Raw genomic sequence first — 12,807 nt, 5'->3', positions numbered from 1 at the left:
ATGTGCTCTGGAGTACTGGAGAGACACTAGGAAATCCATTCACTTCTTTTCATTTAAACAAACAAACAAACAAGGTTTCTCCTGGCCACAACCAAAGGAGGAGGCAGCACCACTTCGCAAACCAACATATATTGTTTGGCACCTTGCTAGAAATGTTTATGCTCACATCCTGAAACCAATACTGATTGTAGGAATACTAACAGCATAATATTCATCTTTTGTCATTTGAAATGGAGTGATGGTGAAGAAGGCCTTTAAGAAGACCGGTCAGGATCCTCCTGGTGGTCTTAATTGTGACTGTTTAGAGTAGCCACTAGGGGGCAAAGAGCAAGGAGGCTGTGTAAATGGGAAAAACAAAGACAGTCTAAGACCATCTGGCATTCACCCCACCATGGTGGGCTCCACATTGCTTTTGTAATTTTGTATTTGCACATTGTATTTGCAATAATGTTCAATGCTTAATAACAATCATTATTCTAAAATTCAGTGTTATTGTTTCACAGTCAAAATAAATTGCAGGATGTCAACAATAACCAGCATCCCAGACAAAAACATCATTAAGCTGAAGTTAAAGCTGACGGTACATAGCAATAACATAAGAGTAAAATTTTTAAAAAGCAGATGTAGTTATCAAAAACACCAACCATTAGCAACCTAGGAAACTCAAATTTTAACAGAAAAGAAACCTAAACATTTGAAAGTGGGGCACTCTCAGTCTGAGTTCCAGCTAAATGAAATTTTTGTCTGGAAACTGTCTTTTTTGGTCTGGGTTATTTTTACAATTTTGAACGTTCATTACTTGCATTGGGAAAAGGGAAGCATGATACCCTGTGGTACTCCTGAGTTTTGGAACTGGGAAAGACAACAGGAGAGGATCTGCAGATCACTGGAGATGAGGGGGAAAGCAGAGAGCAGGTAACTCTTGTAGCAATCAGGAGCTGCATGCTTCCCAGCTTCCATGAGTCAGCTCCTATTAGCCCTAGAGACACTAAACTTTGATTCCTGCTCCCACTTTCAGGTTGACTTCCCTGCAGACCTTCTAAAGGCCACAGGATGTGTTGCAAACAGAAGTCAGCAGGAGGAGTGGACCAGAAATGCATTCTACTAAGGGCCATGACAACTAGCACAGATTTTAACATGTCCACAGGGAGGCAAATATGGGAACAGAAGCAGGAATCTAGGTGTGGAACCTGAAAGAGCAGCGGAGTCAGGGCATTAGTGGGAAGATGACTTTGAGAAGCTAGGAGGGCTGTAAAACATACCAGGACCAGGGAAAAGGTGGCACAGAATAAGATCTCTTTGGGCCCTCTGAACTAGAGGTACAAGGGGAACCTGGGGAATTTAGGATCTTCACAGGGCTACAGGAGTCCTCCAGGCATGGGGAAGTTGGAACCTAGCTGCACATGTTCAACTATGTGATTTGCAGGTGTTTGTGGTTACTATCTTGCCAGCTGCTGCCTAGTCAGGGTTGTATCTTGTATAAGTTTCACACACTGTATGAAGTACAGTAGCATCTATATTCACTGTTGGTTCTAAAAACATTTTGCAATCTAGATTATTTACTTAAGACACAATTCCAGGGCTCCCCGATAGGCTTCAAGCTTATAAAAGCCAGCTCCTTGCATTCATTTTACTTCTTACTTAAATTACCACATACTATTTATTCTCTCAAGTACACTATCATCAGCTTTGGCTACTCAAAGCAAATAAAGATACCAGGGAGGTGGAGAGAGAGCTAAAAGAAAGGAAAATAACTGAAGTATTTCCTAACTGGTTAGGGGGGTGCATTTCAGACCCACAGGAATGCTATTTAAATATTATTTTTTCCAAGTATGCAGACAAGGTGGTGGATAGGTTAGAGGGATCAAGTGGGAGGAAAGACTGACAAAACTCAACCTTCACTCCCTTACTTACTCACAACTCATCTGTGGAAACTAATGCAAATATTTTTTTAAAACCTCTGCAGCTGAATTCCCAGAGCTCTGTATTTTTGTATCAGCCAATTTCTCTTTCAGCCTTTAGTGGGCACATTCTGCATAATAATGGAAAATGGAAAAGAAAATAGGCTGCATAATGAGATGTTTGCCAGGCAGTGAGAGAGTGCTAAGTGGCCTTGTCTTCAGTGATGCTTTCATTTCCACACAAGACCTACAGAATACCAGCCTCAGAAGTTGCTAACATTTTTCAAAAACCCAGGTTCTCTTGTGACACTTGCAACTAAAAAAATAGCATTTTGATTTAAAACTCTCCTGTATTTTATTGGTAGCATTTAACAGCTGAGAAGCCATTTTGTCTTTTGACTAAAGTTGTAGAGAACCATGAAATTATTGCATTGTGATATCCTTGCATTGTGTTGTTTTGGTCACAGTGGCATCTATATTTGACATTGTGTCTTTAAGACAAAGGCCTAAATGCTACAGAGAGATACCTTTAGCATTCTTTTTCAACCTCATCTCCTCAGCTGCTGGCACTCTTCTCTCTTTCTCCCTACCTCCTGGCAACTGAGAGTCGTATCTCTGCCCTTTCCCCTCCTTTTCTGGATGTGAGCTCCATTCTTACCTGTAGTGGGAAAATGGGGCTTGGAGACAGATAACAATACCTCTTACATGGATATGTTTGTCTGCTAGGCACCCCTCATTCTGCCTGACAGATAAAAATTAGGGAGCCTGGTAATTGGCCATTGTGATAAGTGTTTGTGGTCCTGGCAAACCGAATAGAAATAAAGTCAGGTATATGGACCCCCCCCCCCTTAGAATCCATAAGATCCACATAAGCCTTAAGAGCAAAACATTGAGGACCATAGTTAACATATGAAAACACACAATAGTCAGACACCATCTGTAAGAAGAGAGAGTGAAAATAGAAATGCTCTTAAAAATGAAAAATATTCAGTATTCTGTAGTCTCCATCACACATTCTACATGGAATCTCTTCATATACACATAAGCACACACTCATTATTTGTGCATGTCCAAGCAAAAACACAATTTAAATTACCTTTTGCTTTAATTGGTAGCATGTCAGAATTGCAAATAATAAACCAAGATCATTGCAGTTTGCACAGCCCCATCCTCTCTCTTCCTCCCACCTGGCTTCTCATCCGAGCTCCATTCATCTTGCCAAACCAGTCCCAGTCTTCTCTCCTCAGGCTTCTCATCCCAGTCATCTTGCCCAGCTAGTGCAAGTCTCCCCTTTTGGGTTCCCTGTCCAAAACCTAGTATTTCCCCTTCCAAGCATCTCCCATCTCACGCTCCTAGTCCTAATCTCCTGGCCCAGCCAGTGCTAGTTCCCCCTTCCCAGCTCCTCATCTAATCTGTCTCTTCCCCATCCCCCAGCCTCCTGTCCCCATCTACCACAATTTCCTGTTCTCCACTGGCTTCCAGTCCCAATCCCCCCACACACACACACACCTGGCTCTTCACCCAATCTCAGTCTCCCCACTCCTTGACTCCTTGTTCCAGTCTGTTTGACCTTCCAATCCTTGTTCTCCCCTCCACATCCAGATCTGTCTCCTCCTTCCCCTGCCCCCACTAGTTCCTAGTCCCAGTCTCCCCCACCCCCATCTCCCAGTCTCCTTATCCAACCAGTCCCAGCCTCCCCCGCCCTTATCTCCCTCCCCAACCAGTCTCTAGCTCCCCTTCCAACATCCCCATCACCTCCCAGTCCCCATCTCCTTACCCAGCCAGTCCTCTTCTCCCACCCCAGCTTCCAAATCAAGTCCCCTCCCAACTTCTGGACACAGTTTCTCTCCCTCCCACTTGATCCCAAGTCTCTCTAGCTACTTATCCAAATTCACTCTTTTCCTTCCCAGTACAGTCCTTCTCTTCCCTGTGTCTGAGTCTGGCACCTTCCTTCTCCATGCTGCCTTGGTGCAAGCAGGAGGGAGGGGTATGATTAAGAATAAAAGGGAGACAGACTCCCTGCCTTCAATTCCAGTGTCTGGCTCCCCCTGGGAATGGAACTTACTCAGTCACTCTGTAGGGATGGTGTACGCACAGTCCTGTCAGTACTAGGATGGAGCACGCTCGGTGCACACAGAATCTTTGGAGGTTTTAGCTCCTAAAGTCTGAGTCTGTATTGAGCATGTGCAGTCTGCAATTCCTAAAAGGCTTATAAATTTGGCCAAATTTGGGTGGATTTTCACAGGAACAGCAAAAGGCATATTCCTGACACAAAGGCTGCACCTCTGCCAAATTTCAAGATCTTGCTCCAAAGTATGGGCGTGCTAGAGCTTTTCAGAGAAAAGGTCACCATATTTTATTACTTTTCCCTAGCCTTGTTCTTGGAAGCAACTGTACTGTTTTGGCTGAAATTTCCCCCTCAAAATATCAGCCTCCAGCATGCACACAGCATGGAAAATTTCAGCCCAAATGGTTAACGTTTGTCAAAACAACAACTCATATCAGGTTCTTATCATGGGAAGTGTTGGGCAATCTTAATAATAGGCCACGCTACCAACCTCATCTTGTAATCACAATTTCATCCCCTGGAAGCTTTGATTTTGTAGGCTAAATTTACCCAAAGATGCGTTATTTAGCAAAACCTAATAAATACATTACATTTGGTGATTAAAACAAAGTAACGTACATTGTTTTCCTCTCTCTTGCCATGGTGAGAAGCAGACCCTCGTGGTGTTGTCATTTTCAGTTCTGTTTTGGAATTGGGAGCATTTGAGGAACTCAGGCCACGAAGAATTTACCATTCCCAGAACTGGTTCACAACCTTCCTTTGCTGCCTCACAAAATGATTGACAGGGCAGGAGTGCTCGACTGGAGGAAAGAAAGAAAGAAGAAAAAGAAATAATCTATTGGCTCATGAAATTATTTCTACTTTTTTCTATATTTTTTTTAATTTAAAAAAAATCAACGTTTTTGAGTAATTGCATGTTCAACAAAACTATGCAGAGTGATATGAAAGTGGATAAAATGATCTGGAACTAAGTCTTCATTATTCATCAAAGGTCCCATCTACACTGTGGTTTAAAATAAATTTAAATCCAAGTTAAATTCAAACCAATTTCTTACTCAGGTCAATCCCATCCAAGCTGAGCAGCCAAAATAGCCTACAAACCAGACTGGCAATGAGGATTAAACATGATTTGAACTTGATTGAAAAAAACAGTGTCACAGGTTTAAAGAAATTGTACTTGTCTGTTTCATTTTCTAACTGTGACATATATGTATGTATACACCTGCTTCCCTTTGGTCTTCCCTATTCATACACATACATATATACATACACACACACACACACATATATATAAAATCAGAACAAGAGAAAAATTACAACTCAAATGTGAAACACCTCTAATAATGACCTAATTAGATTTTTCTATTTTTTCTATTATTTCTATATATTAATACATTTATGAATGATCTGGAAATGGAAGTGATCAGTGAGGTAGCAAAATCTGCAGATGACACAACATTTGTAAGGTTAGTCAAGAGTTGAGTAAACTGTGATAAGCATCAGAGGGACCTAACCAAGCTATGTGAAAGGGCAACATGATGGCAGATGAAATCCAGTGCTGACAAACACAAAAATAATACATATGGGAAGAAATAATGTGAAGTGTTCGTACACCTTACTAGATTCTAAATTAACATTAGCAGCTCAGGAAGAAGTATCTATCATTGTGGCCAGCTCAATGAAACTCTGCTCAGTGTGCAACAGTGGTCAAACAAACAAAATGTATGAGGAATGGGATGGAGAATACTACTGAAAATATGATAACACCGTTATATAAACCAGTGGTATACCCTCATCTGGAATACTTTGTCCTATCTCAAAAAAGGCATATCAGCAACAATAGATTAGGTTTAGAGACAGGTGATGAGAAAAACTCTGATATGATAAATGATTGAAAAAACTGGAACTATTTATCTTACAAGGGATACAAACAAGAAAGGAAATGATGAATATATACAAAATAGTAAATGATATAGAGAAGGTAAATCAGGAATTCTATTCACCCTTCATTATAATTCCCGAACAAGGAGATTCAATTAAATTAAAAGTTGGCAAATTTAAAACTGATAAAAGAAATACTTTTTCATACAACACAACTAGCTTGCGGAACTCATTGCAAGATACCATTGAGGGCAATGGTTTAACAGGATTCAGAAAAGGATTATTTATATGGATTAGAAGAATATCCCAAATTATTATAGTAAGGATTAAAAATAGCCCAGAGTTTTGAAGGGCTATCAACTCTTTTGCTTGAGGAAATAAATCAGCTTCTAACTAATGGAGATTAGGAAGAAACTTTTCTTGTGGGCAGGTTATTCCATAACTCATTTCTTCAAGGTTTCTTGCACCTTCCTCTGAAGCAGCTGGTACTGGCCAATGTCAAAGACAAGAAACTGGACTAGCTGCACCACTGGTCTGATCCAATATGGTAATTTCTATGAACCTATGAAATATCCTGGCTTTAGAGTAGGATCTCAGACCTTTCCAGGGTTAAAAGCAAGTGCTGTGTATCCTGGTTGAGAGCTGGGAATCTTCAGTAGTATAAAGTTCACATTTCTATAAAGTCTAGTACCATAATATGTCAGAAACTAAAGCTTATGCAATAGCTGGTGTCAGCCCAGAACTGAGTCTTCCTCATCCTCAGTCCCCAGGAAGGGAGTAATTTTTACAGGAGAAATTCCAAGTTTGTGGGAACAAGGAAACAGTTCTTTGACAGGCCGATTCAAATAAAACCAGCTTCTGCTCAAAGCCACTCCAGGGTTTGGAATATTAGAGTACATTCTGGGGAGATGGTTTAGTAGGACATATCTGAATGGTTTGGGATGACCAGCATTACTCCTGCATATCTGTCATGAGTGAGCTAAACTCATGCTAGTAAAACCCTTATACTTCCCCACACCAACCATTCTAGTAGAAATAACCTCACAGCGATTTACAATGTACATGATTGGGAGTGGTTATTTATCACAAAGGGACAAGTCCTGTCCTTTCCCCTAAAGCTGTGGAGGGTCCCCTGGAAGCGAAGGAAGTGCAGTTTCTCTGTTGCAAGGCCGGGTGCCTCATTTGGGAACCCCTACTCATTAGGAGCTATCTGCATGGCAGAGTGCAGGATGTGGGGAAGGAAAGGGCCAGGCCAGAGGATCTGCCACCATGCAGGTCCTCCACCCCACAGAAGGGATGTGTAAGGTGCATGGAGGTCTAATTTAGCAGAGCCCCCATGAAGGGGCTCTGCATATGCTCCAGGCCTGTGAGAGAGGATTCTTCCCTCTTGCTCATCTACTCACAACCCAGTCTGGCTACTCAGAGTGAGCACTGCAATAAGGGTTCAGCCCTAACTGACTACAATTTGGGGTCTATATAGGCCAAGATTTTCATGTCCATATTTAGGCACCTAAATAAGTGGCCTGATTTTCAGAGGTGCTGAGCACTCAGCAGCTCCTGCTGACTTCACTGTGTTTTCCTGTTTGAGTGGAAAAGTGAATTAACGGGTCAATAATAAGAAAGTGATACTATGCTGGGGATCAAAAAGCTACAGTAGCTGTCAGATTACCAGTGGTGAAGGGAAGAAAGATGAATCAGCTCACATGTTTATGAGAATGAGCCTTCTATTTTATAAATATAAAACGTGTATTAGATCAAAATCACAGGAGCCTGAGGAGATTTCAGTTTTCCCTCTTGACCTATTGTGTTGACTTGTGTTTCTGAAATCAGTCTGATGGCATTTCTCTGCTTTAAACACTAATGAGGTGAATGTACAACCAGTACCCTTATCATGTTTACAGGGCATCCTGATTGACTGTGGGACTGGAATTGGTGTTTAGAGATATGTTCTGGATATGGAACTGTATTTAGAGATATGTTCCTAAGTCACGCTAAGGACTTTCACACAATGCTAAATGCACTTTACACATTGAAGTGCGGGAATTATCTCATATCTGAGATAAAGATCTGTATCTCTAAACTTGTCTCTTGTGGCTCCCTGAGTGATTATCTGTAGTTGTCAGTTTGTTTGTTGCTTGGAAATAAGCACTTACATTCTAAAATAGTACCTTTCACCACGACTTTATGTCATGCTGAAGGCAGATAGTTTCGATATCATGTAAAAGGTCTGGCTGTGTGCAGAATAAAAACAAATGGCTTCTGGATTCTCCTGTTGACAGTAAGAGCTGCTGGTTATTAATATTCTTTTGATGTTGCCAGCACACTGTTCTGGCAATTAAAGACTAGCTATCAGAACCAGTAAAATCTCTTCAGATAAAGTCATTCAAAAAACACTTTTCCTATTTTTTATGGAGCCTATTTTTGGAGGGACAGAGAGAGTGAAAATATGAGAGGAAGCATGTGTGTATGGGGCCTTTCAGTGCCTGTCAATGTTTATCTGCAGAACAGGGTTAACACAGTCCCTGTCTCATTTCTGGGAATATGGCACAACATTAATTAACAATTTTCTTTCAGGAACTTTAATTTTTGTATCCCAAAGTGCGTGTATGGGTAATACAAATAGCTTGATAATAATTTAGAAATTACTAGGCTATTAAAGGACAATTGCATGGTGATTAAATAAACCAACAGAAAGTATGTGTTTATGAAAGGTTATATATGGATGATCATAAAAGGTTATATATGTCTGGGCAAAGTTACTTATGCTTATGAAAGGCTATATATGCATGATCAAAGTTACTTTGTGCTTATGAAAGGCTATATATGCATGATCATGTCTGGGCAAAGTTACTCACATGTGTAGTCCCATTGACTTGCATGAGTAAGGGTTGAACAATTAAGTCCATAATGTGTGTGCATGTATACAGAAAATTCTAGAAGAAATCGTTTCATAGATGTTTAAAAATGGTGGTGAAGTTAAGTGAGGCAGAACAATTCCAATATCTCAGCAATAAATGAGATGCCATGTATCTAAAACAGAACTAGAGATTAATTTACTGAATTTAGCCACAATCTATATAGGCTGATCTTTTAAAGTCCCAACTGTTCATTCAAATTTAAGAAAATATGTAAATTACAATGCACAACTACATTTGAATGGAAAGATGTAAGGGGCATAATTAATGAGACTACTGACTAATTCATTAACTATGAGCCTCTCCCATTAGTCTGATAGAGCCCCTCTGTTGGACTCAAGGCACAGTTAAAAATCCATCTATTCTTTTAACCTTTGCCTGGCGGGGTAAAGACAGGGTTATTTGTTATGTTTAACAATTCTGTGGTTTGGGTCTATTTATTTTTAGTTAACACTGGCTAACTAACTTTGTATTGTTTTTAAGATTTGCACAAACACACAGTGACAAATGAGAGGGACACATTTTTAAAAATATTTTTAAAAATAAAGTACTCTGAGAATCTGATATGAAAAGCATTTCTGAAATGCATCGTGTCCCTATTTGGTCTTAGCACTCACTATCTAAATCTACAGTCCTCAAAATAATTTACAAATTGCTATGTTGCAGCACTCTGGCAGTTCTGCCATTTTTTTCTTCTAAGTGATGTGAGGAACGTGACATTAACCCTGTTAGATAGTGATGCGGCTATCCTAATCTTTGCAAATATAACTACAACATATTAGTCCAAATTCATCACAGGTGGATAAGAATGGTGGGATTTATGCACACAAGATACATTAAAAGTTTCATGGCTGGGTCATTTTTTCAGGAAACTCATCTACAAATAAATGGACTTATATCTTTCAAACCATGCATATGGGAAAAGTTCAGCTTCATTTGGTCATCTTATGCAATTCTAAGTCTAAATGTTACAATGCAGTATGCATGTACGGGTAATACAAATATCTTGATAATAATTTAAAAATTACTAGTCTTTTAAAGGAAAATGGCATGGTGATTAAATAAACCAACAGAATGTATGGTCTCTAGAGATACCTTGACAAACTAGGAAATGGTAGGATTATCCTACAATTACTGTAATATTTGGCCCAGTTACAATACTCAGTCATTTGTGCTCCATAAAAATAAATATTTTTGGACAGTGATCAAGTTTAGCATGGACATATTTGCTTAACCCCCTGAAGGATGAAAGGATGATTAAGCATTCCCATCTTGATTACTCTTTATTTATGACTACATGAAGACCAGGCTTTTTAAAATAAACAGGCAGTGCTGTTAGAATCTTTTCACAATTTACTTGGCACCAACACAGGATACAGAATAAGATTACACAGTTTTAGGGCCCAATCCTGCTCCCACTGGTCTACAAAAAAACTCCCACTGAAGATAGGTGAAGGTAATTACATTATCATGTGCCAGTTCTAACTTTGTGGTTTGTCTTCCCCAACCTTGAAATTCATATCTCAGTTATTTCTTTATAAACCCCTTGTAATTGCCTCTCCATTGTGAATTGTGTGGCAATGGCAGGAAAAGGGCTTATTATCAAGGTGAACAGAAATTCACATTAACTTTTTTTGTTTCTGCAAGAGATGTTATGATAACTTCTAGGAAAAAGAATACAGTTTCATTTCCTTATAATTATTTAAATTTTTCGAATTCTATGGATTTATAATGTGGCATGTGCAAACAGGATTGCTTTTATACAAACTGGGAAAGATGTAATTCAGGTTTTCCCAACTACATATTTTATGCTGAAATTTCAAGTACTTTTCTTGATCAAATACTTGACTGATTCACGTCGGGCCAATACTTTGACCTTCTGCCCAAAGGATGATTGCTTAGGACTTACTGAAGTAACAGGTAGCCTTACCATTTTTGGATGGACCTTTAAAAAGAGTTTCCATGTGCTATCCCTTCTCTCCATTGTGGTCACACCACTATGTGCATGCTCACTGGCCTATGGACTTTAGAAGAGGCAATGGAATTATTATTTCAGACACCCCAAAAGTTAACATACTTATTTGATACAAAAACTAGGGACAAGATCTTTGGGCAACCATCAGCCTTCTGCTGCAAATTTTGGTAACTTTATTTTATGTTCAGGCAACAATTGTCCAAATAGGTTTGGGGTTTGGAGGACACCACACATTCAGTAGTCATTAGAGGACTATGTGTGTATTCTGGTTAATCCTAGCACTAAGGTGTTCTATCTAAGGTGTTTCTATAGTACCCATCACTTTAGTATCCACAGTGGCAAATGTTAGCTTTACACATTAATTAACAGTCATAATTAACACCTCTTATTAATTGTGTTAAGCATCTGGTCACAATTAACATTTTTAGGGAACACAAGCAAAATTAGTATTAAACACCTCTGGTTTCTTCGTGTCAGTTTTCCTTCCCCATTGAGTAGTGAACCTACACTTTCCTTCAACTTTCTCTTGTTCCTAGTGTGTTTTACAGAACCTCTTCCTATTGCCTTTTATGTCCCTTGCTAGGTATAATTCATTTTGTGCCTTAGCCTTTCTGATTTTGTCCCTACACGCCTGTGCTATTCTTTTATGACATACTGCTGTTTCAGAAGTGCCTCAGAGCACACTATGGAACTTTTAATACACAGCAGCAGGGTTCATATGACCATTTAGTGCATGTCAGGGTAGAGCACTATAGATTTACATCCCGGCATGCCACACGCTAAATCACCAGATAGACAAGCCCTTGCTTCCTTACCTGAGTCAAAATCTAAGCCCAAGTACGTACATGAGCTCAGATGCAAAGACTGTACTATGTGCACCCCAGCAAAAGACGTGGTGGGGACTCCACTCTTTGTTAGTTTGTTCCAAATACTTACGACCTTTGGAAAGTCAAGAATTCACTCCAGAGCTGTTCCAACACACTGATCTACCCTATCCCCTTTATTAGCATGTACAGAACCCCCGTGCCATTGTAAAGCACAGTCACTTCATGGAAGTACAACATAAATACAAGATGCCTAAAAGGAACTCTACCTCCATCAATCACAAACAGTCTCCAGGGCCCCTCCAGCCTCCACTCCTTTGTCCCAGATTAAGGTACTTCCTTCCCTTTGGTGTCCAATTCTCATGTGCGGTGCTGGCTCATAGGAACCAAACACTCAGGCAGCTCCATGGTCCCATCCCCCTGCCCTGAGCTCAGACTCTGTCTGCTGTGTCTCTTCAGCAGCAGCATATGCCCTCTCCTGCAGGCCACCTAGTCCCTTCTTAAACAGTAATGTGACACTTCCCAGGGGTACTAAGGATTATGAGGCACCTTACTACCACCAGACCAGCCCAACCACCAGCCCAGTGAGAGAGCCTTGTCTGTGATCAGCTCCCTGAAACCATCTGCCTCTGGCAACACAAACAGGCCTCGCTCTCTTTGTACAGTTTCGTATAAGCACATACCAACCCCCAAGTCTTTCAGGTGTCCCTCTGGAGCATTCAGCCTGTTCCACTGAACTCTCCCAGAACTCTTACATCCGCTGTTCCCAAAGCAACAGTACATACCAGCTTGTAAGATTCAATTCAGGATCACCACTTTGCATAGCACACAGCACTTAATTTTATATATATAGTGAAAACAAGAATAAATTTATCATCAAAGAAGTGACAGTGATAAGAATATTCTAAACAAATGGTTACATATAAACAAAACAAAATCATAACATGCTTTCTAGACACTAAACTTACCTAAAAAGGCATTCCCATATCTCCAACAAGATAGTTTACCACAAGTTTTTCCCCAGCCTTTTCAACCAGTTTGGTTGAGACCCCTTCTCAGAAAACCAACCCCACAGGCAGCTCGTCCTCACAGACTGAAGGAATATCTAGTGTTTCCGCTGTACCCTAGATAGAGTTTCAGAAGGTCATTTTGTCTTACTCCTAAGCAGGATAACTCCTACTGTTTTTGTTTTTTCCTCCATCCCCCATAATCTATTGATTAGCATTTTGCTCAGACAGGACAT

General features: G+C 40.1%; 1 protein-coding gene across 6 annotated transcripts in view; it reads right to left on the bottom strand.

The window, feature by feature from the left end:
* Positions 1 to 12,807, bottom strand: part of CORIN (corin, serine peptidase) — a 311,181-nt gene that overhangs the window by 167,907 nt on the left and 130,467 nt on the right. For all 6 annotated transcript variants that reach the window (XM_074951457.1, XM_074951456.1, XM_074951458.1 and 3 more), the window contains one exon: positions 4,588 to 4,769. In XM_074951457.1, coding sequence (XP_074807558.1) covers positions 4,588 to 4,769 — 182 coding nt within the window. The remainder of the gene's footprint in view (positions 1 to 4,587; positions 4,770 to 12,807) is intronic.

Source organism: Natator depressus, chromosome 4 (genome assembly GCF_965152275.1).
Source record: "Natator depressus isolate rNatDep1 chromosome 4, rNatDep2.hap1, whole genome shotgun sequence".
NCBI classification, from domain to species: Eukaryota; Metazoa; Chordata; order Testudines; family Cheloniidae; genus Natator; species Natator depressus.
This window is presented reverse-complemented; position numbering and strand designations above follow the sequence as displayed.